This window comes from Zea mays, chromosome 7 (genome assembly GCF_902167145.1).
Source record: "Zea mays cultivar B73 chromosome 7, Zm-B73-REFERENCE-NAM-5.0, whole genome shotgun sequence".
In the NCBI taxonomy this organism is placed as follows: domain Eukaryota; kingdom Viridiplantae; phylum Streptophyta; class Magnoliopsida; order Poales; family Poaceae; genus Zea; species Zea mays.
The window spans coordinates 183378924-183403143 of record NC_050102.1 but is presented as its reverse complement, the minus strand read 5'-3'; the positions used below and the strand labels follow the sequence as shown (position 1 = coordinate 183403143).

The 24220-nt window shown below is 55.7% G+C and overlaps 2 protein-coding genes across 2 annotated transcripts; both read left to right on the top strand.

Moving 5' to 3' along the window:
* Positions 1-617: 617 nt before the first annotated feature.
* LOC100284978 (nicotianamine synthase 3) lies at positions 618-2044 on the top strand. Its single transcript, NM_001157873.2, has one exon. The coding sequence runs from the start codon at positions 699-701 to the stop codon at positions 1788-1790; it is 1092 nt and encodes a 363-aa protein (NP_001151345.2). The 5' UTR covers positions 618-698; the 3' UTR covers positions 1791-2044.
* A 4574-nt stretch (positions 2045-6618) lies between these two features.
* Positions 6619-24175, top strand: LOC103634443 (SH3 domain-containing protein 3). Its single transcript, XM_020541768.2, has 8 exons — positions 6619-6729; positions 7218-7366; positions 8148-8249; positions 8343-8540; positions 22661-22723; positions 22807-22896; positions 22986-23156; positions 24092-24175. Exons 3-8 carry the CDS (start codon positions 8169-8171, stop codon positions 24173-24175), a joined length of 687 nt encoding a protein of 228 aa, XP_020397357.2. The 5' UTR covers positions 6619-6729; positions 7218-7366; positions 8148-8168.
* The last annotated feature ends 45 nt before the right edge of the window (positions 24176-24220 follow it).

Here is a 24220-nt window from a genome sequence, read left to right as displayed (position 1 = left end):
AAATAAATAGAGTCTGAACAAGTGAGAGATGCTAGGTGGGGAAAAGGAGAAAGCGTGTCTAGGGTGTCGAAGGGACACCAAGATATGTGGTGTTGATCTCAACGCTATGTCACTTCCATAGTGACATCGATGCGAGTACCTTGGCGCTATGACCCATGGCGTTGAAACGTATAACATGGATGTTATAGGTCATGGTGTTGATGTCTAGAATAAAAAATGTACTCTATTCTACTATAGAGAGCGTTGAAAGGACTCGAAAGAGTAATAAGAAAAAAAGAGTTCAAACAAGTGAGAGATACCAGGCGAAGAAAAAAGAAACCGCGGTCGGGATGCCAGAGCAGCGCTAAGATCCGTGACGTCGAGCGCGGGACCAAAATCTATAGTGGTCTCAATATGATTTTTTAAAAGAGACTAAAATGGGGAAAAAACTGGCTAGCACCTAGCACGTATGACATTGCTCGCTGCCACTTGGGTCCCATGCGCCATAGCTGGGTCCCCTCTCGCGGCCACTTGGGCCCATCATGCACGCTAACCCCACACGCAGAGGACGGCCCATGGCGTCTGTTGGTCTGCCCTGCCCTGCCAGCTGCCATCTCATCTATATATATGCGGCATCAGGTCGGCCACTCCAGTCTTCCAAAACGAAGCAAAAGCAACCGTCGAGCTTGCAACGCCTTACGCCTCCACACTCAACAGTCATGGTCGTCATGGGCAAGGAGCAGCAACACGAGGAGGAGGAGGTGCAAGGGAAGGTCGTCCAAGAAGAAGTGCAAGTCGTCCAAGAGACGGTGGTGCCGGTGCCGTCGGAGGAGGACAAGGAGGCCGAGGCGGCGCTGGTGCACAAGATCTCCAGCCTGGCCGCCGCCATCGCGAAGCTGCCATCCCTGAGCCCGTCGCCGGAGGTGAACGCGCTCTTCACCGAGCTCGTGACGGCGTGCATCCCGCGCAGCAGCGTGGACGTGGAGCGGCTGGGCCCGGAGCTGCAGGAGATGCGCGGCGGGCTGATCCGCCTCTGCGCCGACGCGGAGGCGCTGCTGGAGGCGCACTACTCCGACCTGCTGGCCTCCTTCGACAACCCGCTGGAGCACCTGTCGCTCTTCCCCTACATCAACAACTACATCCTGCTGAGCCAGCTGGAGCACGGGCTGCTGGCGCGGCACGTGCCGGGCCCAGCGCCGGCGCGCGTGGCCTTCGTCGGGTCCGGCCCGCTCCCGCTGAGCTCCCTGGTGCTCGCGGCGCGCCACCTTCCGGGCGCCTCCTTCGACAACTACGACATCTGCGGGGAGGCCAACGACCGGGCGCGGCGCCTGGTGCGCGGCGACGGCGCGCTCCAGGCGCGCATGGCGTTCCGCACCTCGGACGTGGCGGACGTGACCCGGGAGCTGGCGTCGTACGACGCCGTGTTCCTGGCGGCGCTGGTGGGCATGGCGGCCGAGGAGAAGGCCCGCGTGGTGGCGCACCTCGGGAGGCACATGGCCCCCGGCGCCGCGCTGGTGGTGCGGAGCGCGCACGGCGCGCGCGGGTTCCTGTACCCCGTGGTGGACCCCGAGGAGATCCGGCGCGGCGGATTCGACGTGCTCGCCGTGCACCACCCGGAGGGGGAGGTGATCAACTCCGTGATCATCGCGCGCAAGCCCGTTGCCGTCGACGCGCACGCCACCGGCGGGGTGGGGCACGCGCACGCGCACGCGCACGGCGCCGTGCTCAACCGGCCCTGCCTCTGCTGCGAGATGGAGGCCCGGGCGCACCAGAAGATGGAGGAGGTGGCCGTCGAGCAGCTGCCGTCCTAGGCAGGCGCACACCGGCGTCCTCGCTTTCTTGTCCGTCCGGCCGCCCATTTGATTTTCGGAGTTGCATCTATCTCATCTAATATGGATCCATCCATCCATCCATCTATAGCAGTATTATGTATGCATCCACATGGTAATAATCTGGCTGACCGCATCCGCATATCGTCGTCTCATCGTCCATCTATACCTTGAAAGCTACTAATTAATTACTGAGTTATTATTACTACTGTTTTTACTACTACTACGTACAACTACCTCATCTAGCTGGTGTATTAATTGATTTTGTTTGTTACTGCTGTACTACTGTTGTTGTGGAGATGAACCATGCATGGAGTGGTTAGTCACTCTTTAGTACTTTCATGACGTTGTTTTCAACGGTCATATCATCATCATTGTTGTTACTGCTGCTGCTAGCTCATCTAGCTGCTGTATTGTCTATATACTGATGCATGTGTGGAAACGAATCATGGAGCGGTTATTGTTCGATCAGTCTTTACTAACTAGAGTTTCGCGGCCATGTTTTCAAATCGTCATGTCGTATATAGATACATATATGTATAAGAAAAAACATGAAACGACATATAAAGTTAGCTGTCAGCTAATGATTATCACTGTGCTCCTGCCTTGCAATCTCAATGAACGCGGTGATAGTTAAGTCTAAGAATGGATCAGGATACATATTCGAAATGTTAAACAAATTTCGCCTTCTTTCTTGAATCGTGAATAAAGACAACGACATTGAATCCGCTATGCAAATCTGTATTTGTTTTTAGCATCGAACTTGTTAAGATTTATAAATAATCTTCAAATTTGTCATATATTTTCTCAAATGATAGATAAAAATTTCGAATACGGATTCGAAATCGGGTAATTTTTCACCTTTTTCGTTCTAGTGAGTAAACGGTACACTGAAAATTATACAAAAAATTATTCTTGTTCCTCGCGATGTGCTTAAGCTTAACTAAATTTTAGTATCAAATTACATGTATATCTATTTTTAAGTATGGAATTTATTCTACAATTCGGGTGTCTAGCTAGGATCTATCATTAGTTTAGGCCCTCTTTGGAACCTAAACGCTAATAATTAGCTGCTAAAATTAATCATAAAGATTTCAATCGTCTCCAATTAATATTCTAACTAATTGTTGGTCAATCTATAGTTAACAAGTAATTCATGAGTGGGTTCAACGGGGCTAAGGCTATCTGCACTCACGAACTGGAAGCGCGGATGCAGTCGCCGTTTGCAGTAAAATGCCCTGCAGCGAGAGACTGCATCCCTCTCCCTGCGATAGGGGAGGCTCTCTCTCACCTCAAGCATGCAGTCGCCGTTTGCCCGTTTGCAGTAAAACGTCTCTCCCTATTGCTTCTCTCTCCTCCACATGCACAACGGTCTGCGCGCCACGGAGCCACATGCATGTGGGTGGGAATAAAAAAGTGTGGAAAAAAAATGATAGAATATGTGGTAGTCGGTATAGGGTAGATATTTAGAGTTAAATATGAACGCGGAGTATTATAGGATAGAGTAGAGAATCTCGCTGACCAGAATGAAATATTCTTTTTAGAGTAGAAATTTAGTGTTCCATGAGTGCGGATAGCCTAACAATTTGTTAGCTACCTAGTAGTAGCCTAGTACTCCGCCAAGCATTTAATTCCCAAGTGATTGGTCAAATGATTGGATGAAGAATACTGGAAATGTGTGCCGGCCATTTTGTGCAGCACGGATGAGCTACTGCCATATTTGGTTCTGGAGAAGACGCACACGGGGCAATATTCTGTGAGGCATCCTACAATTAATAAATGTGGGTTATTACGTTTTCTTGAGCTCAAAACTGCTATGATCATACAATGATGGGCATGTTTGTTTGGTGAGCCTAAGACCCTGTTTGACACAGCTTATTTTTAACTTATTCACAGAATTATGTAGAAGTTGTGCTAAACTGGCACCTTCTCCAGCAGCTTATCAGTTCACATCAACAAGCAGTAGCTGTGCCAAAACAAGGCCTAAGACAGACTCTATCACATCCAGTTTCAGAAGACAAATCGAATACGAACCATGCATGTGTCATGATTAGAACTCACATACACAACGATTATATAAATAACTCATCATAGCACAATGCTTTGAATAATGATAAAGAGTAAGTAATAATATTGCAGAATAGAGTCATTAACAACATTTATATAAAGTGCACATAATAGAAACGTAGCCAAGGTAAATAAAACCCACAACAGACAGCTGACTAGGAGAGATCGTTAGCCTAATCCTTGAACTCGTCAAAACTCTAGAGCTACTTCAGATATTCTTCTTCTTATTTACCTGAGCATAGGTTGCACAAAAGACAAACTTTTGTTTTATGAAAGTAAGGGTGAGTACACGTCAACGTACTTATCAAATGTCCTGTTTGGTTGAGGTGGACTAGTTTGATGTGGAGTTAGGCTAAAAGCATGTTACTTTTTTTTTACTTTATCAAGTTTTATTCATTAATGAGACAAGTTTTATCAATAAACTCAAGTTATTATCTAAAGAGTACCTCCTCATAGAGGAAATACCAGAATCCACACTCAAAATCATCATTAATAGAATCATCACTATCATCTGTAACTATTGTATCTCAGATCATCTATAACTAACCCTACAACATATTTTAGAAGAAACTAGAAAAATTAACTTCCAACGATTCTCTATAAGTCCTCCCTATCCTTTTGCACGTGAAAAAGTTGGCTATTCCTGCGGAAATATGCGCTGGCTCATCTTCTTCCAATCCTCCTCCTTTCCACCCTTTCGTGTGGCAAAATCCATCTTTCATGCGCCAATATATCGAATTCATGTCGTCGTGTCCTTCACCTGACCTTGGCGGCAACACACAGCGTATGTGTAGCATACTGCATGCTTGCCGCTACACGAGGTGCCCGCCACTCACATGATTTTGTTAGCTGCCCCACGGCTTCAATGTCCGTGCATATACTCTGCAAATTGAGCCTGCAACAAGAATCAATATGATAATGTCATTACAACAGTAATCTAGACGCACGCCACTAATGTCGTCGCTCCAGTCGCGCAGCAGAAAAAAGAGCTACATTACCCTGGTCGGCACACAACTCTTAAAGAAAAAGTCAATCGAGCTAGATCTGTTGTATTAGGGTATTTTTAAGGAGCTATTTAAGTTGAGTTTTTTTTTATGCTTTTAGACTTTTGGAAGAAGCTCAATATAAAAGTATTGAGAATATAAATATTAGGAGCCGTTGAAGATACTCTAAAAAGACCATGTCAGGTGACACACTCCTATCGTGTGAATAAATATAAATAAATAGTATCATTTCTATTGTGCAATATTTATCGTCTTACATCGAATCCAAAAATATCCCTAGAAAAAAATATGCTTCGATTAACCTATTTGGTATAACACACGTGAATGGAAAGCTATAACTATGATGATAATATATTTTCGTGGCAATAGAAGGGGTATAATCGTGTAACTAAATAAAAAATTGTACAGACTAGTCTCTACAACTATTAAGAGCAAAGTGTAGACTGCCCCCGCCTCCCTACGCCCGCCCGCCGCGATCCCCGCCGTGATCCTCGCCCACCCTCCGCAATCCACCCGCCCGCCACGATCCCCACCATGAACGCCGTAATCCCCGCCCGCCCTCCGCAATCCGCCTCGGGCTGCCCTGATGATGCGCTCTTATTTGCTGCCGCCCCCTCAATCGTCCCAATCCATCAGTCGTCCTCTCGCGAGCCAGAGCCATGGAGAAGAGCCGGGTGCTGGTGGTGGGCGGCACTGGGTACATCGGGCGGTGGCTCGTGCGGGCGAGCCTGGCGCAAGGGCACCCGACGCTGGTCCTGCTGCGGGCGGAGATCGGCCTAGACATCGACAAGCTCCAGATGTTGCTCTCCTTCAAGGCCCAGGGCGCGCGGCTGGTGGAGGCGTCACTGGAGGACCACGCGGGCCTCCTCGCCGCCGTGGCGCATGCCAACGTGGTGGTCTCGGCCATGTCCGGGGCGCACATCCGCAGCCACAACTCACCAAAAGGCGACACGGGCAGGGTCAGAACTTTGGGTGGCGCGTGGGGTTCGACGCAATTAAGAGGGCAGCAAGGCGGATGGGGCAGATCAACGACGCCGAGGTATAGCCGTGTCCCCCCTGATCTGCCACCGATTCGATCCAAGGAAGCGATTCATTGTAGATAGCCGGTTCGATAGATCCCCGCTCGAACTTCCCGTTGGTGTTGACTTCCATTTTTCGTGTTGATTTTGCTGTTTTTTGTCATGCTCGCCTCGGCTCTGGGATTCGGATAGGTGGTCTGGTATGTTGTAAATTTATCCAGCATAACGAGCAAATGCTACCGGCGTACATGTAGTCCTGTACTCCTACTGCGTGTCCTATGATTTCTACAGTACCTCCGTTGTGTTTTGTTTGATTGGATTCTCTGGTTTATGTGATGGAAGTTAACCATGTCCAGTCCAGTTACTCAGTCAGTTCATGGGAGTATATATGATCTCTTGAGGACCCTCGCGTTCATCACCAGGAACTTGCAGATGCCCTCGCAAGGGTGGCCTTCCAGGAGCGAGTCGGTGTAAAAGGTGACGTTCGCCAGGTGGTACAGAAACCCGTCCGTGGTTATCTTCTTCTCCCAGAACTCCTGGGAATTATAGATGCCCTTTTGACCAATCTATTGATGTGAACACCTGGCCAAAAACTGATGTTGCATTTGCATTGTTCAATATACATCAAACATAGTCTTTGTATATTCAGTGCATTTCTAAGTGTTTTTTCCAAGGAAGTGAATATTTTATGATTGCGGTATACCCTTTACTGAGTTCATGATGGCAGTTGTTACATTTATGTGATGTATCCACTCTAACAGGATTTCCAGAAGGACATAGTTAGAGCAGCTGAAGGTTTGGTGTCTATTGGAAACAAACATATTGAAGTGGGTATGTGCTTATGTGGCTCTTGTCAGTTATCCTTGGTTAATTTTGTCAGGTTGAGATTTCCTCGGAGCAAAAGAAAGTTACATTGTTAGTTTTTTATGTTTGTTTTACATTTTCTCACATAGTAGAGCCATTAGTTAGGGTTAGAAATAGGATATCTACCCTCCAAAACTTAGTGTACTATGATACTTTGAGCTAGAATAGTCATTTGTGACTGCAGGGTCTGCAGCTATCTAGGATGGTAAATTCATATCATACACCCTCCATCTTGAGAAGGAACCACTACTACTTTCAATAGTTATCACCACTATATTTTGTAGAGGCTATTTTAGCTTAGTTAAAAACTCATGAATTTCAAATAGGATGTAATCAGTTTATTTGTCTTTTCTTTTTGCAGTGTGTGCTGCTACACCTGTATGCAAGTCTCCAAATTCAATATCTATGAAATAGTTTGTTAAACAACTACATCTATTTTTTTCTTTTGGCCATAGGAACAAAATTTTCTGAGGACTGCTATAGATATGGAAGCGAAAATAATGCAAGCGACGAAGCCCTTAGAAAAGCAGCATCACTATACGGAGGTGCTTTGATAAATATTGAGAAAGAGTATGAAGATTTCAACAGAATTTTATCTTCTCAGGTAAGTGCTGACTGATCTATGAGTTACTTTCCCACATAAGGCATGTTTAGTTGGAGATTACTTGTGCAATTCTTGTGTAAGGGTTTTTTGAAAGCTCTTGATTGGTTGTCTGGTTCGCAGGCAGGAAATATAGGTGTTATGGGGATTGGGGAATGCATATTTAAGGGTACAGTTACCACTCATGGAGCGAGTTGCTGATTGGGATGGATTTGAATAACTTTTTGAGGCAGATTAATATTATCTCGGGCATTTAAAGCGAATTATTTTTTTGCATAGCTTTACTACTTGAAATTTCTAGATCTGAATTTGTATTGAAAGTTCCCATTGACAACTGAGGCGTGGTGACACTCTAAAATATCCAAGGTGTTGGGAGCCTTTTTGTTTGAGTAAAATTTTCACAAGTCTGTCTTAGTCTCATGAAAACCAAAATGTTGATACTCTCTTTAGCGGTAACTTTCTGATACTAATAATCCAAGTTACCAAGCATATCATTCTGTTTCTGCTTTACCTTTTGCTTCGCGGTTCATATAATACCAGTAGCTTGTGTATGGAATATTGGAACTGATCACCATATGCATAATTTTCTGTTTGTGTGTTTAGAATAGCTTTTTTTAGAGCAAGTTTGAGTCCGGGCTTTCTGAAATAAGTGCAAGTTTAAGTCCAAGCCTTCTGAAATATATTATATATGCTGTTCTGATAGAAATAAGAACACACTTATGTGTGAGGTATTTGGATCCCATTTAGATACGTTTTGAGTTTCTTTCATTTGTTGAGATTTCAGACTATAGACCCATTGAGAGCAATGGCTATAGGTGGTCCCCTGGAAGATGCTCGTGGTCTTGCACAGCGCTATAGCAGGATGAGACATGAAGCTGAGATCCTCGTATGTACTAGCGGCTTAATCCTTTGCTGCAAGTGAGCAAATTCCAATTACTGCTACTTCCATTTGCCCTGACCCTTCTTGTTTGTTCAATAGTCTACTGAAATTGCTAGAAGAAAGGCACGGGTAAGAGAAGCTCCAATTGCTGAGCACACTACAAAGCTTCAGCAATCAGAAGCTAGAATGATAGAGCACAAAGCAAGCATGGCCGTGTTAGGAAAGGAAGCAGCAGCTGCGCTTGCAGCTGTCGAGTCTCAACAACAACGGGTGACCCTTCAGCGGCTGGTTGGCGCGGTGAGATTGCCTACTTATAATATATTGCTATTTGTCGGCGTTTCGAGACAGGGGGGTCCCTAAGCCGACGAGTGAGTGTGCTGCGTGCCCCAGCCCAGATGGGTCGAGCGCGTGGGCGAGCGCGAAGGGGGGAGAGGCGAGGTGGCCGGAGTCGAGCGTGAGAGAGGTGGAAGTCCCGCGGCCTTCGTGTTCGTCCCGCGCCCAGGTCAGGTGCGCTTGCAGTAGGGGGGTTACAAGCGTCCACGCGGGTGAGGGAAGCGAGCGGCCCCAAGAGAGCGCCTGTCTCGTCCTCGGTCCCGCGCGGCCAACCTTCTCTAAGAAGGCCCTGGTCCTCCCTTTTATAGTCGCAAGGAGAGGATCCAGGTGTATAATGGGGGGTGTAGCAGAGTGCTACGTGTCTAGCGGAGAGAGAGCTAGTGCCCTAGGTACATGCCAATGTGGCAGCCGGAGAGATCTTGGCACCTTGCTGGCGTGATGTCGTGGCTGTCGGAGGTGCGACGGAGCCTGGCGGAGGGACAGCTGTTGGAGCGGTCAAGTCCCTGCTGACGTCGTCCTGCTTTCGTAAGAGAGCTGGGGGCCGCCGTCGTCACAGAGTTGGTGGAGCGCCATCATTGCCCATCCGGCGGAGCTGGCCGGATGGGATGCCGGTCTTGTTCTCCGTGACCCGAGTCGATTCGGGGTAGGATGATGATGGCGCCCCCTGTTGACGTGGCGGATCTGTGCCCTAGGCAGGGTGACGTGGGGGCTCCTCCGAAGCCGAGGTTGAGTCTGTCTTCTGTTGCCGAGGCCGAGCCCGAGCCATGGGGTCGGGCGAGGCGGAAGTCGTTCGGCCGAGGCCAGGGCGGAGTCCGAGCCCTGGGGTCGGGCGAGGCGGAAGTCGTTCGGCCGAGGCCAGGGCGGAGTCCGAGCCCTGGGGTCGGGCGAGGCGGAGTTCGTTCGGCCGAGGCCAGGGCGGAGTGGAGTTCGCCGTCTTCCGGGTCTTAGCTCGAGTCCGAGCCCTGGGGTCGGGCGGAGCGGAGTTCGCCGTCTTCCGGGTCTTAGCCCGAGTCCGAGCCCTAGGGTCGGGCGGAGCGGAGTTCGCCGTCTTCCGGGTCTTAGCCCGAGTCCGAGCCCTGGGGTCGGGCGGAGCGGAGTTCGCCGTCTTCCGGGTCTTAGCCCGAGTCCGAGCCCTGGGGTCGGGCGGAGCGGAGTTCGCCGTCTTCCGGGTCTTAGCCCGAGTCCGAGCCCTGGGGTCGGGCGGAGCGGAGTTCGCCGTCTTCCGGGTCTTAGCCCGAGTCCGAGCCCTGGGGTCGGGTGGAGCGGAGTTCGCCGTGGCGCCTTTGGCAAGGCCTGACTGCCTGTCAGACTCACTCTGTCGAGTGGCACCGCAGTCGGAGTGGCGCAGGCGGCGCTGTCCTTCTGTCAGACTGGTCAGAGGAGCGGTGGAGTGACGGTGGTCACTTCGGCTCTGCCGGGGGGGCGCGTGTCAGGATAAAGGTGTCAGGCCACCTTTGCGTTAAATGCCCCTGCAATTTGGTCAGTCGGTGTGGCGATTTAGTCAAGGTTGCTTCTGAGCGAAGCCAAGGCCTTGGGCGAGCCGGTGATGTATCCGCCGTAAAAAGGGGGGCCTCGGGCGAGACGGAAGTCTCTCGAGGTCGGCTGCCCTCGGCCGAGGCTAGGCTCGGGTGAAGCGTGATCAAGTCACTCGTGTGGACTGATCCCTGACTTAATCGTACCCATCAGGCCTTTGCAGCTTTATGCTGATAGGGGTTACCAGCTGAGAATTAGGCGTCTTGAGGGTACCCCTAATTATGGTCCCCGACAGTAGCCCCCGAGCCTCGAAGGGAGTGTTAGCACTCGCTTGGAGGCTTCCGTCGCACTTTTTTGCAAGGGGACCAGCCTTTCTCGGTTGCATTTTGTTCCGGTGGGTGCGCGCGAGCGCACCCGCCGGGTGTAGCCCCCGAGGCCTCGGAGGAGTGGTTACACTCCTTCGAGGTCTTAATACCTTGCGTAATGCTTCGGCTGGTCTGGTCGTTCCCTCATGCGAACTGGCCGTAGCCCGGGTGCACGGTCGGGGCCCAAGCTCTCGGGCTGGTATGTTGACGCTGTCAACGGGTTGGCCGGAGCCGGTTTTTGCGAGAGCAGCCCCCGAGCCTCTGCACAGGACGAGAGGACGATCAGGGACAGACTCGACTTTTTACATACGCCCCTACGTCGCCTTTCCGCAAGGAGGAGGGGGGAGTGCGCCATGTTACCCTCGATGGCCACCGAACATGGTGTCTCCGGTGAGCTGCAAGCGGGTAGTCTCCGGTGAGCTGCAAGCGGGTAATCCGAGTGGACGTCCGTGCCCCGTTCGTTGGGGGTCGGCTAGGGGCCCAGAGGCACGCCCAAAAGTACCTGCGGGTGATTTGCCGGACCCGGTCCCCTGGCGACGGGGTCCGAGGGCTCGATGCCTCCCTCCGATGGGATTCCGTTACAAGATCGTTCCCGCTGGTCTCGGAAATGTCCTAGGGTACCTCGGGAGCGCAGCCCGAGCCTCGGTTATGTATCGAACGTACCCCTGGTCATCCCTCGCTCGGTGTCTGAGGCGACTGTGAACCCTTCGGGGGCCAGCCTTCGAACCCCTGATCAGTAATGGGCGCGGAGCCCGAGTAGCCTGAGGCGGCCATGGAACCCTTCGGGGGGCTGGCCTTCGAACCCCTGACCAGTAGTGGGTGTCGGGCCCACGCGATCTGAGGCGACTGTTGAACCCTTCGGAGGGCCAGCCTTCGAACCCCTGATCAGTAGGGGGGCTCGGAGCCCGGTTCCTTCGCGGAGAAGGATCCTTTTCGGGGTATCCCCCTTTCCCGGTCCCTGTTGCAAGAGATAGAGAAAGAGGAAAAAGGAAAAGGATACGAAATCGAACGACGTGGCGTACCTTTTCTGACGCGGTTATTACGGCGAAGGCGAAGCGTCGCGCGCTCCTCCCGTCAGAGGCGCCGCCTGTCCCGCCGCGGAGTTAATGCGATGGGGCGAGTGGTTGGTGGGGCGGCCGTTGCGCGTGCGCGATCCGTTCGAGGAACGGGTCACGGGTGCACCGTCTTCACGCCGTGAGAGGAGGCTCTCTTGCTGTCCCAGGATGGGACGTGAGCCTGACCGACGACGTGACTGCTGCGCCCGCCCGCCTGCCACCGCCATTACTGCCGGCCCACTTTCGGTCGCTTTGACCGACGCGCCAGGCTGGCGCTGTTGGGTCGTGCGCTGGGTCGTCTCAAGTCGCGGCATAGGCTCCACAACCGAAGAGGCGCGACGGTGGCACAAGTGGCGGTGCGGTTGCTTGCATGCAGCAACTGGCGCGCCGGTTGCTTGACGCGTGGGCCTGGGCTTCCAAGCTGGCGTGTCAGAAGTCGGAGAAGCGCGTCCACCTAGCGTGGTTGCATGCCGCCTGCATGGCTGCCTGCCCCTTCCGCCCGTTGGTCTGGGCAAAAGTGGGGGGTCGCTTGTAACCGCTGGACGGTCGTGCGCACCACGCGCGGCGGTTTGGCTTCTTCTGCCCTGAGCCGGTTTGCATGACATGCGGGACCCAGCCCCCGAGTCGTAGGGGAGGGCCTTGGAGCGTGTTGGAGAAGACTCAGCCCGCGGCGTCTAGGGGGCGCACGTAGGGAGAGTTGCCTTTAAAAGGAGGGAGACTCCTTTCGGAAGGCAACCATGCCTTCTTCCTCCCTTATGTGTCGTGTCTTTCCATCTTCCAAGCCCCCGGATGGGGGGTATCCGCCGCCTTTCCACCTCCTCGTTGGAGGGTCGCAACTCCATGGGAGTTGGCACCTCTCAGCCATCGTTCGGCTTCAAGGATTTTCATCATGCAGCCCGGCTGCTCCCCTCCACCGGCGGTCACCTGAGATGGCGACCTCCGGCTTGATGGTGGGGGAAAGCGAGCTGGGCTGCGGCCTCTGCCCCTCCCTCAGCCTCAAGGATTTTCATCACCAGGGCTGGGGAGGGGAGTGCGCCGAGTTGAGGTCGGCCCCCGCGTGGGCGGCGGCCCGCTCCTTCACTCAGTGATCGGAGGGAAAGGCGGCTGTCGTCCGTGGCGTTGGCAGCTGCAGCGTGCCTGGCTTTCAGGCGCGAGTGGCTTCGGAGCCGCTCGCGGTGCCGGCATCCGCCACGGCAGCTTGAAGAGGTTCTGCTGCCGGCGAGATAGCCGGGGCCGGCCACGGACTGACCTCCAACTCTACGGCCTTCTGCCCGTCCTTGCCTTACGAGTTTTGGCATGGGCGGGGGCCTCCTGGCAGCGGCATCTAGCCTGAGGTCAGCGTTGCCGCTGCTTGGCCCCTCGGAGCAGAAGTCGTCGTCGTCGCCGCTGCTGGAGCAGGTGACGGCGCACCATTCGTCGGCCTCCCGTTGCTCCGCAGGCCTTCCCCCTCGGAGGGAGGTTGTTCGTACCTGCGGAGGTGGAACCGGAGTTCCGTTTGTAACGACACTTCGAATGCCAGTGTTTTTTTGTTCATTGCAGCTGTCGGGGCCTGAACATGTACGTAATTTTGGCACGGAGCCGTTTTTTCCTCATTTTCGAGCACTAAGTCTCGCCTGTTGATTATCTGAACCGCTTTACCAAGCATGAGTCGCCCCGTGTCAAGGTGACGAGTGAGGTATCCGTATCCCGGAGGCGTAGGAATCCCTCAGCCCGATCGGCCTTGTTGTCTGGGGCTCCTCTAGCTTAGTTAAGGAGACCCCTCGGCCGCCCTTCGATGGGTCGAGGCCAGGGGTAGCGATATCAGTATGAACAGAGGCGGAGTCGGCTCGAGAATGGGAACCTGGTTGGCCGGAGCCCAGTCGTGTTGTCCGTCGTGGAGCCGACGCCAAGGTCGATCAGCCGAGGCCTCGGGTCGGGCCGGCGCCCTTGGAAGCCGGTTGGCCGAGGCCCCAGGGGTAACCGGCCGAGCCGCCTGCTCGGGCCGGATTCCCGGAGGAGTCCTTGGACCGCGTCGCCGTCCGAGGCTGGGTCGGACTTTGCTGAAGACGTCGTCGATGCCGAGGGTGCTATGGCTCCCTTCGGCGTGAAGACCCGAGCCTGCAGGATCAGATCGTCTTGTAGCGTGTGCCTTCTGCGGCCGCCGAGGCCGGAAAAAACACACCCTCGCCGCGCTTGCGAAGCTGCGCCTTTTTTCCTCTTGTTTCGAGCATCTGGACTCTGTCGGTAACAGGGATGTTTGTGTGAGCGAGAGTTGCTTCTCGCGGAAGGGACGAGTGAGGTATCCGTATCCCAGAGGCGTGGGAATCCCTCGGCTCGGTCGGCCTTGCCGTTTACGCGTACTTTCACCCGTTCATGAGGCCCTGTTCCCGACTTAGTCGAGAAAGCTTGAAGGACTGCTTCGGCAGGAGAGCTTCCGAACGTGAAGACTTATTCAGTCCATGGAGTCGCTTTATCCGAGCGCGAGTTACTTATCGCAGAAGGTGATGAGTGAGGTATCCGTATCCCGGAGGCGTAGGAGTCCCTCGGCTCGGTCAGCCTTGGCTGCTTACGTGTACTCCGTCGTTTCCAGGATCCGCTTTCCGAAGTAGTCAAGAAGCACGAAAGAAATCCTGCTAAAAAGAGATCCTTGTTCGAGGAAAAAATTCGACGCAGAGGGGGTCTCCCCCCTTTTAGCCCCCGAGGGAGGGTCGGGCTTTGCCGAGGCTAGGCCGACCCTTCCTTGACGACTAAACTTGCGTAAGTGCGAGGTATACGAACAACTTGAAAACATCTTAAGGGTAGAAGCGACGTAGCTGTTTGATGTTCCAAGCGTTGCCGTAGATCTCGCCTTGATTGTTGGCCAGCTTGTATGTTCCGGGCTTCAGAACTTTGGCGATGACGAATGGCCCTTCCCAGGGGGGCGTGAGCTTGTGCCTCCCTCGGGCGTCTTGCCGCAGTCGAAGCACCAGATCGCCCACCTGGAGGTCTCGGGACCGGACCCCTCGGGCGTGGTAGCGTCGCAGGGACTGCTGGTACCGCGTCGAGTGCAGTAAGGCCCTGTCCCGAGCCTCCTCCAGCTGGTCCAGCGATTCCTCTCGGCTAGCTTGGTTGCTTTGATCGGTGTAGGCTCTCGTCCTCGGGGAGCCATATTCCAGGTCAGTGGGCAAGATGGCTTCAGCCCCGTAGACCAGGAAAAACGGCGTGAAACCTGTGGCGCGACTCGGCGTCGTCCTTAGGCTCCAGACCACCGAGGGGAGTTCCTTCATCCATCGCTTGCCGAACTTGTTGAGGTCGTTGTAGATCCGAGGCTTGAGCCCTTGTAGAATCATGCCGTTGGCACGCTCTACTTGCCCATTCGACATGGGATGAGCCACGGCGGCCCAGTCCACCCGGATATGGTGATCCTCGCAAAAATCCAAGAATTTTTTGCCGGTGAACTGGGTGCCGTTGTCGGTGATGATGGAGTTCGGGACCCCGAAGCGATGGATGATGTTGGTGAAGAACGCCACCGCCTGCTCGGACCTGATGCTGTTCAGAGGTCGGACCTCGATCCACTTGGAGAATTTGTCGATGGCGACCAGCAGGTGCGTGTAGCCCCCGGGCGCCTTCTGCAAGGGACCGACGAGGTCCAGACCCCATACAGCGAAGGGCCAGGTGATGGGTATCGTCTGCAGAGCCTGAGCGGGCAGGTGGGTTCGCTTCGCATAGAATTGGCACCCTTCGCAGGTGCGGACAATTCTAGTGGCGTCAGCCACCGCCGTTGGCCAGTAGAAGCCTTGTCGGAAAGCATTCCCGACAAGGGCTCGGGGCGCTGCGTGGTGGCCGCAAGCCCCCGAGTGTATTTCTTGCAGCAATTCCCGACCTTCGGCGATGGAGATGCATCGCTGAAGGATGCCCGAGGGGCTGCGATGGTAGAGCTCCTCTTCATCGCCCAGCAAGACGAATGACTTGGCGTGTCGCGCTACCCGCCGAGCCTCGACTTGGCCGAGGGGTAGCTCTCCTCGACGGAGATATTACAGGTACGGGGCCTGCCAATCCCGATCTGGCGTGGCCCCGCTCCGCTCTTCCTCAACGTCAAGTGTCTCGCCCTCGGGGGCCGAGGGTACCTCGGGCTGTGCCGAGGGTGCCTCGGGCAGAGCCGAGGGTGCCTCGGGCTGAGCCGAGGGTACCTCGGGCTCGGGCGCGTCGTCGATCTTGACGGAGGGTTGATGCAGATCCCGGGAGAAGACGTCCGGGGGGACCGTAGTTCGCCCCGAGGCTATTTTAGCCAGCTCGTCTGCAGTTTCGTTGTAGCGCCGAGCGATGTGGTTGAGCTCGAGCCCGAAGAACTTGTCTTCCAGGCGCCGAACCTCGTCGCAGTAGGCCTCCATCTTCGGGTCGCGGCAGTGGGAGTTCTTCATGACTTGGTCGATGACGAGCTGCAAATCACCGCGGGCGTCGAGGCGTCTGACCCCTAGCTCGATGGCGATCCGCAACCCGTTGACCAGAGCTTCGTACTCGGCCACATTGTTGGACGCCGGGAAATGGAGGCGCAGCACGTAGCGCAAGTGCCTTCCGAGGGGCGAGATGAAGAGCAGGCCCGCGCCGGCTCCTGTCTTCATCAGTGACCCGTCGAAAAACATGGTCCAGAGCTCCGGTTGGATCGGAGCCGTCGGCAACTGGGTGTCGACCCATTCGGCCACGAAGTCCGCCAACACCTGGGACTTGATGGCCTTCCGAGGGGCGAACGAGATCGTTTCGCCCATGATTTCCACCGCCCACTTTGCGATCCTTCCCGAGGCCTCTCGGCACTGGATGATCTCCCCCAGGGGGAAGGAGGACACCACAGTTACCGGATGAGACTCGAAGTAGTGTCGCAGCTTCCGCCTTGTCAGGATCACAGCATACAGCAGCTTTTGAACTTGTGGGTAGCGGATCTTGGTCTCGGTCAGCACTTCGCTGACGAAGTAGACCGGCCTCTGAACGGGCAATGCATGCCCTTCCTCTTGCCTCTCGACTACAATCGCGGCGCTAACCACCTGAGCGGTCGCGGCGACGTAGACCAAGAGGGCTTCTCCATCCGCCGGGGGCACCAAGACAGGCGCCTTTGTAAGGAGCGCCTTCAGGTTGCCGAGGGCTTCCTCGGCCTCAGGGGTCCAAGCGAAACACTCGGCCTTCCTTAAGAGGCGGTACAGGGGCAGACCTCTTTCGCCGAGGCGTGAGATGAAGCGGCTTAGGGCCGCGAGGCATCCCATGACCCTCTGTACACCTTTTAAGTCCTTGATGGGTCCCATGCTGGTGATGGCCGCGATCTTCTCCGGGTTGGCTTCAATGCCTCGCTCGGAGACGATGAACCCTAGGAGCATGCCTCGGGGCACCCCGAAGACACACTTCTCAGGATTGAGCTTGACTCCTTTCGCCTTGAGACATCGGAATGTCACTTCAAGGTCGGAGAGGAGGTCGGAAGCCTTCCTTGTCTTGACTACGATGTCATCGACGTAGGCCTCGACTGTGCGACCGATGTGTTCGCCGAACACATGGTTCATGCACCGCTGGTACGTCGCGCCCGCATTCCTCAAACCGAACGGCATGGTGACATAGCAGTACATGTCGAACGGCGTGATGAAAGAAGTCGCGAGCTGGTCGGACTCTTTCATCCGGATCTGGTGATACCCTGAGTAGGCATCGAGGAAGGACAGGGTTTCGCACCCAGCGGTGGAATCCACGATTTGGTCGATGCGAGGCAGAGGGTAGGGAACCTTCGGACATGCTTCGTTGAGACCAGTGTAGTCTACACACATCCGCCATTTCCCCCCTTTCTTCCTCACAAGCACAGGGTTGGCAAGCCATTCGGGATGGAATACCTCTTTGATGAACCCTGCTGCCATTAGCTTGTGGATCTCTTCGCCAATCACTCTGCGCTTTTCCTCGTTGAATCGGCGCAGAGGCTGCCTGACGGGTCGGGCTCCGGCCCGAATATCCAGCGAGTGCTCGGCGACATCCCTCGGTATGCCGGGCATGTCCGAGGGACTCCACGCAAAGACGTCGGCGTTTGCGCGGAGAAAGTCGACGAGCACTGCTTCCTATTTGGGGTCGAGCCCGGAACCGATCCGGACCTGCTTGGAGGTGTCGCCGCTGGGGTCGAGAGGGACGGCCTTAACCGTCTCCGCTGGCTCGAAGTTCCCGGCATGGCGCTTCACGTCTGGCACCTCCTTGGAGAGGTTCTCCAAGTCGGCGATGAGGGCCTCGGACTCGGCGAGGGCCTCGGCGTACTCCACGCACTCCACGTCGCATTCGAACGCGTGTTTGTACGTGGGGCCGACGGTGATGACCCCGTTGGGGCCCGGCATCTTGAGCTTCAGGTAGGTGTAGTTGGGGACGACCATGAACTTTGCGTAGCATGGCCTCCCTAGTACGGCGTGGTAGGTTCCTCGGAACCCGACCACCTCGAACGTCAGGGTCTCCCTTCGGAAGTTGGAGGGCGTCCCGAAGCAGACGGGGAGGTCGAGTCGCCCGAGGGGCTGGACGCGCTTCCCAGGGATGATCCCGTGGAAGGGCGCAGCGCCTGCTCGGACGGAGGACAGATCGACGCGCAGGAGCTTGAGGGTCTCGGCGTAGATGATGTTGAGGCAGCTGCCCCCATCCATCAGGACCTTGGTGAGCCTGACATTGCCGACAACGGGGTCGACGACGAGCGGGTATTTCCCCGGGCTCGGCACATGGTCGGGGTGGTCGGCCTGGTCGAAGGTGATGGGCTTGTCGGACCAGTCTAGATAGACTGGCGCCGCCACCTTCACCGAGCAGACCTCCCGGCGCTCTTGCTTGCGGTGCCGAGCCGAGGCATTCGCCGCATGCCCTCCATAGATCATTAAGCAGTCACGGACCTCGGGGAACTCTCCTGCTGGGTGATCTTCGTTCTTGTCGTCGTCGCGGGCCCTGCCACCCTCGGCGGGTGGCCCGGCCCTGTGGAAGTGACGCCGAAGCATAACGCACTCCTCGAGGGTGTGCTTGACGGGCCCCTGATGGTAGGGGCACGGCTCCTTGAGCATCTTGTCGAAGAGGTTCGCACCTCCGGGGGGCTTCCGAGGGTTCTTGTACTCGACGGCGGCGACAAGGTCCGCGTCAGCGGCGTCGCGTTTCGATTGCGACTTCTTCTTGCCTTTCTTCTTGGCGCCGCGCGGAGCAGACGCCTCGGGAGCCTCTTCCGATGGGCGGCCCTAGGGCTGCTTGTCCTTTCGGAAGATAGCCTCAACCGCCTCCTGGCCAGAGGCGAACTTGGTGGCGATGTCCATCAGCTCGCTCGCCCTGGTGGGGGTCTTGCGACCCAGCTTGCTCACCAGGTCGCGGCATGTGGTGCCGGCGAGGAACGCGCCGATGACATCCGAGTCGGTGATGTTGGGCAGCTCGGTGCGCTGCTTCGAGAATCGCCGGATGTAGTCCCGGAGCGACTCCCCCGGCAGTTGCCGGCAGCTTCGAAGGTCCCAGGAATTCCCGGGGCGCACGTATGTGCCCTGGAAATTGCCAGCGAAGGCTTGGACCAAGTCGTCCCAGTTGGAGATCTGCCCCGGAGGCAGGTGCTCCAACCAGGCGCGAGCAGTGTCGGAGAGGAACAGGGGGAGGTTACGGATGATGAGGTTGTCGTCGTCCGTGCCACCCAGTTGGCAGGCAAGGCGGTAGTCCGTGAGCCACAGTTCCGGTCTCGTTTCCCCCGAGTACTTTGTGATAGTAGTCGGGGGTCGGAACCGGGTCGGGAATGGCGCCCGTCGGATGGCCCGACTGAAGGCCTGCGGACCGGGTGGTTCGGGCGAGGGACTCCGATCCTCCCCGCTGTCGTAGCGCCCCCCATGCCTGGGGTGGTAGCCTCGGCGCACCCTTTCGTCGAGGTGGGCCCGACGGTCGCGCCGATGGTGCTCGTTGCCGAGGTGGCCCGGGGCCGCAGGCGCGGTGTTGCGCGTGCGCCCGGTGTAGACCGAGGCTTCCCGCATGAATCGGGAAGTCGCGGCATGAGGTTCTGAGGGATATCCTTGCCTTCGGGAGGCAGTGCTCTCGGCCCGTCGGGCCGCAGCGCCTTCCAGGAGATTCTTGAGCTCTCCCTGGATTCGCCGACCCTCGGTGGTTGATGGCTCCGGCATCGCGCGGAGGAGCATCGCTGCGGCTGCCAGGTTCTGACCAACCCCGCTGGATGCGGGCGGCGGCCTGACCCTGGCATCGTTGGCGACGCGGTGCTGGAGACCTTGGGGCAGGTGACGTATTTCTCCGGCCAGGGGTTGGCCCGCCCATACCTGCCCGACGTCCCGACGGACCGGCTCAAGCGCTCCTGTTCCCTCGTTGAGCCTGGCCTGCGCCTCGCGGACTTGCTCGAGTTGTGGGTCGTAACCCCCCGCCGGAGCGGGGACCACAGCTAGCTCCCGTGGGATGTCGGCGCGAGGCACCGGCCTAGGAAGATCACCGTCCTCCGGCATGCCGAGATGGTTGCCTTCGGAGGGATCCCCTAGCTCGATGTGGAAACATTCGCGGCTTGGGCCGCAGCTCCCGTTGCCAAGGCTGCGGCTTCCGTCGGAACAGTCGGATAGGCAGTAGTCACATGCGGTCATGAAGTCCCGCATGGCACTGGGGTTGCCAAGTCCGGAGAAATCCCAACAGATGCTGGGATCGTCATCTTCCTCGGACCCAGAGGGCCCGTAGGTTGAGACGTCCGTCAGCCGGTCCCAAGGCGACCGCATACGAAACCCCAGTGGGGTTGCACTCGCCTCAATGAGAGCGCCCGCCAAAACGAGATCGTTTGGCGGGTTGAGGCCGAGTCGAAATGACGCAAGATGGGAGTTAGTCGGTACCTTTTGGTCGACGAGGAGCGACGTAGTCACATCGGGGACTGGTTGCACCGTCGTCTCAGGTACAAGGGCGACGTCCTGCAGGCTTTCCGCGAGCGCGCCGGCGTCGTCTTCTTGTTCGGGGTCAGCGTGTCGCGGGGGGACGACGCTTGCCTCCGTCTTGAACGCGAGGTCGACGTCCGGCGTGCCTTCCGTCGGGGCGTCGGGGGCGTCGATTCGCTCGACGGCCAACGAAGCGCGGCCTCCCGCCTGGCCTTGATGGCCCCGCCTCCTCCTCCGTTGGCGGGGGAGAGGACGGTGCGAGCCCGAATGTTGCTCTTCCACCACGCGGGGAAGATGTCGTCGATTCCGCCGCCGGCGGGCGGGTTGTCGGCCGCCATTGTCGTCGTCGCGCGGCGGTGGAAGAAGTATCATGTCGTAGCTGCCGTCGAAGGACACGAACTCAAGAGTCCCGAAACGAAGCACCGTCCCGGGCCGGAGATGTTGCTGGAGACTGCCCATCTGGAGCTTGACGGGGAGCTGTTCGTCAGCACGCAGCAGGCCCCTACCTGGCGCGCCAACTGTCGGCGTTTCGAGACAGGGGGGTCCCTAAGCCGACGAGTGAGTGTGCTGCGTGCCCCAGCCCAGATGGGTCGAGCGCGTGGGCGAGCGCGAAGGGGGGAGAGGCGAGGTGGCCGGAGTCGAGCATGAGAGAGGTGGAAGTCCCGCGGCCTTCGTGTTCGTCCCGCGCCCAGGTCAGGTGCGCTTGCAGTAGGGGGGTTACAAGCGTCCACGCGGGTGAGGGAAGCGAGCGGCCCCAAGAGAGCGCCTGTCTCGTCCTCGGTCCCGCGCGGCCAACCTTCTCTAAGAAGGCCCTGGTCCTCCCTTTTATAGTCGTAAGGAGAGGATCCAGGTGTACAATGGGGGGTGTAGCAGAGTGCTACGTGTCTAGCGGAGAGAGAGCTAGTGCCCTAGGTACATGCCAATGTGGCAGCCGGAGAGATCTTGGCACCTTGCTGGCGTGATGTCGTGGCTGTCGGAGGTGCGACGGAGCCTGGCGGAGGGACAGCTGTTGGAGCGATCAAGTCCCTGCTGACGTCGTCCTGCTTCCGTAAGAGAGCTGGGGGCCGCCGTCGTCACAGAGTTGGTGGAGCGCCATCATTGCCCATCCGGCGGAGCTGGCCGGATGGGATGCCGGTCTTGTTCTCCGTGACCCGAGTTGATTCGGGGTAGGATGATGATGGCACCCCCTGTTGACGTGGCGGATCTGTGCCCTAGGCAGGGTGACGTGGGGGCTCCTCCGAAGCCGAGGTTGAGTCTGTCTTCTGTTGCCGAGGCCGAGACCGAGCCATGGGGTCGGGCGAGGCGGAAGTCGTTCGGCTGAGGCCAGGGCGGAGTCCGAGCCCTGGGGTCGGGCGAGGCGGAAGTCGTTCGGCCGAGGCCAGGGCGGAGTCCGAGCCCTGGGGGGTCGGGCGAGGCGGAGTTCGTTCGGCCGAGGCCAGGGCGGAGTGGAGTTCGCCGTCTTCCGGGTCTTAGCCCGAGTCCGAGCCCTGGGGTCGGGCGGAGCGGAGTTCGCCGTCTTCCGGGTCTTAGCCCGAGTCCGAGCCCTGGGGTCGGGCGGAGCGGAGTTCGCCGTCTTCCGGGTCTTAGCCCGAGTCCGAGCCCTGGGGTCGGGCGGAGCGGAGTTCGCCGTCTTCCGGGTCTTAGCCCGAGTCCGAGCCCTGGGGTCGGGCGGAGCGGAGTTCGCCGTCTTCCGGGTCTTAGCCCGAGTCCGAGCCCTGGGGTCGGGCGGAGCGGAGTTCGCCGTCTTCCGGGTCTTAGCCCGAGTCCGAGCCCTGGGGTCGGGTGGAGCGGAGTTCGCCGTGGCGCCTTTGGCAAGGCCTGACTGCCTGTCAGACTCACTCTGTCGAGTGGCACCGCAGTCGGAGTGGCGCAGGCGGCGCTGTCCTTCTGTCAGACTGGTCAGAGGAGCGGTGGAGTGACGGTGGTCACTTCGGCTCTGCCGGGGGGGCGCGTGTCAGGATAAAGGTGTCAGGCCACCTTTGCGTTAAATGCCCCTGCAATTTGGTCAGTCGGTGTGGCGATTTAGTCAAGGTTGCTTCTGAGCGAAGCCAAGGCCTTGGGCGAGCCGGTGATGTATCCGCCGTAAAAAGGGGGGCCTCGGGCGAGACGGAAGTCTCTCGAGGTCGACTGCCCTCGGCCGAGGCTAGGCTCGGGTGAAGCGTGATCAAGTCACTCATGTGGACTGATCCCTGACTTAATCGTACCCATCAGGCCTTTGCAGCTTTATGCTGATGGGGGTTACCAGCTGAGAATTAGGCGTCTTGAGGGTACCCCTAATTATGGTCCCCGACACTATTCTTTTTGCATCGTTTGTTACGTTCGTTTATTTCTTATCCTTGGCAATTTTCATCTCGTTGAAGGCGGAAGCAGAAAAGTTATTCCATCTGAGATTAGCTGCTATACTTGATGACGTTGAGGCAGAGGTAGAGCTTTCACTTTTCACTTTGTTATGATAACTCGTGAAAATTCTTTTGCGTTCATTTTTTTTACGATTTCTTCTCTGTAGATGTCCTCTGAAAAGCAAAGGAGAGAATCTGCACCACCTATCATATCTTCACATAAGCGTGCTGAGAAAGCCCAGTACTTCCTTGCTGAGGTGAAGCTGAGTAACTGGCAGTAAAACGAAACAAGTATATGGCATGTTTCTATTTATATGTACAGTACTAATGTTTTTTTGTGCTGCAGGTAATGCATAATTTCAATGGAACCACGGAGAAGGAACTGAGCTTAATTGTTGGCGATTATGTTGTTGTTCGTCAGGTCAGTGTGCTCTTAACACTATCAGCTGTGGAAGTAATGCAGCCAAGTGCACGGGGCTCCCCGGGTGCCGGAGCTCCTGATAACACAACACCAATGGTGAGCTGTTTTACGAGCGGTTAACAGGAAACAGGACAGAATGGAAGGCATCAGCTGTATAGGAAGACCCACAATGATTCTGAGATCCTTGAGGTTGGGAGAGCTGTTCAGCAAGCATGAGACTAGAGTAGCAAGAACTGCATGGTTGTGGTCCAGAGTAAGGCTGAGTGATTTCAAGCCATGCAGGTACTTTGCGTTGAGCTGCATGCTATGTTGATCCGTAGCAGAGTAGCGGAACCGGGAAATTGCTCTCAGATCACTCGGTGAAGATCTGGAGATGACTTCAAGCAGTGAAATCACGTTGTTTCTGTTGATAATTCAGACGAAATGTGGCTCAAACATCTAATTAACCATTTTCCTCAATGAAACTGCCCCTAATCCTCCTACCCAAATAGGAGTATGGTTTCAGACGATTCATGTAATGGGTTTATATACGTGATATGTTTGTTGGCCATAAAAAATGAAACGTGCATATATATAAAAGTATTGGGAATATAAATACCCTGGTCGGCACACAACTCTTAAAGGAAAAGTCAATCGAGCTAGATCTGTTGTATTGGGGTATTTTTAAGGAGCTATTTAAGTTGAGTTTTTTTTATGCTTTTAGACTGACTTTTGGAAGAAGCTCAATATAAAAGTATTGAGAATATAAATATTAGGAGCCGTTGAAGATACTCTAAAAAGACCATGTCAGGTGACACAGTCCTATGGTGTGAATAAATATAAATAGTATCGTTTCTATTGTGCAATATTTATCGTCTTTCATCGAATCCAAAAATATGCTTCGATTAACCTATTTTGGTATAACACACATGAATGGAAAGCTATAACTATGATGATAATATATTTTCGTGGCAATAGAAGGGTATATAATCGTTTAACTAAATAAAAAATTGTACAGACTAGTCTCTACAACTATTAAGAGCAAAGTGTAGACTGCCCCCGCCTCCCTACGCCCGCCCGCCGCGATCCCCGCCGTGATCCTCGCCCACCCTCCGCAATCCGCCCGCCCGCCATGATCCCCACCATGAACGCCGTAATCCCCGCCCGCCCTCCGCAATCCG

Coding starts and splice junctions, on each gene's coding strand:
- LOC100284978 (NM_001157873.2), top strand. CDS start 699: ATGGTCGTCATGGGCAAGGAGCAGCAACACGAGGAGGAGGAGGTGCAA.
- LOC103634443 (XM_020541768.2), top strand. CDS start 8,169: ATGGCTATAGGTGGTCCCCTGGAAGATGCTCGTGGTCTTGCACAGCGC. Junction 8,541..22,660: donor TTCAGCGGCTGGTTGGCGCG/GTGAGATTGCCT, acceptor ATCTCGTTGAAG/GCGGAAGCAGAAAAGTTATT. Junction 23,157..24,091: donor CTGATAACACAACACCAATG/GTGAGCTGTTTT, acceptor AGCAAAGTGTAG/ACTGCCCCCGCCTCCCTACG.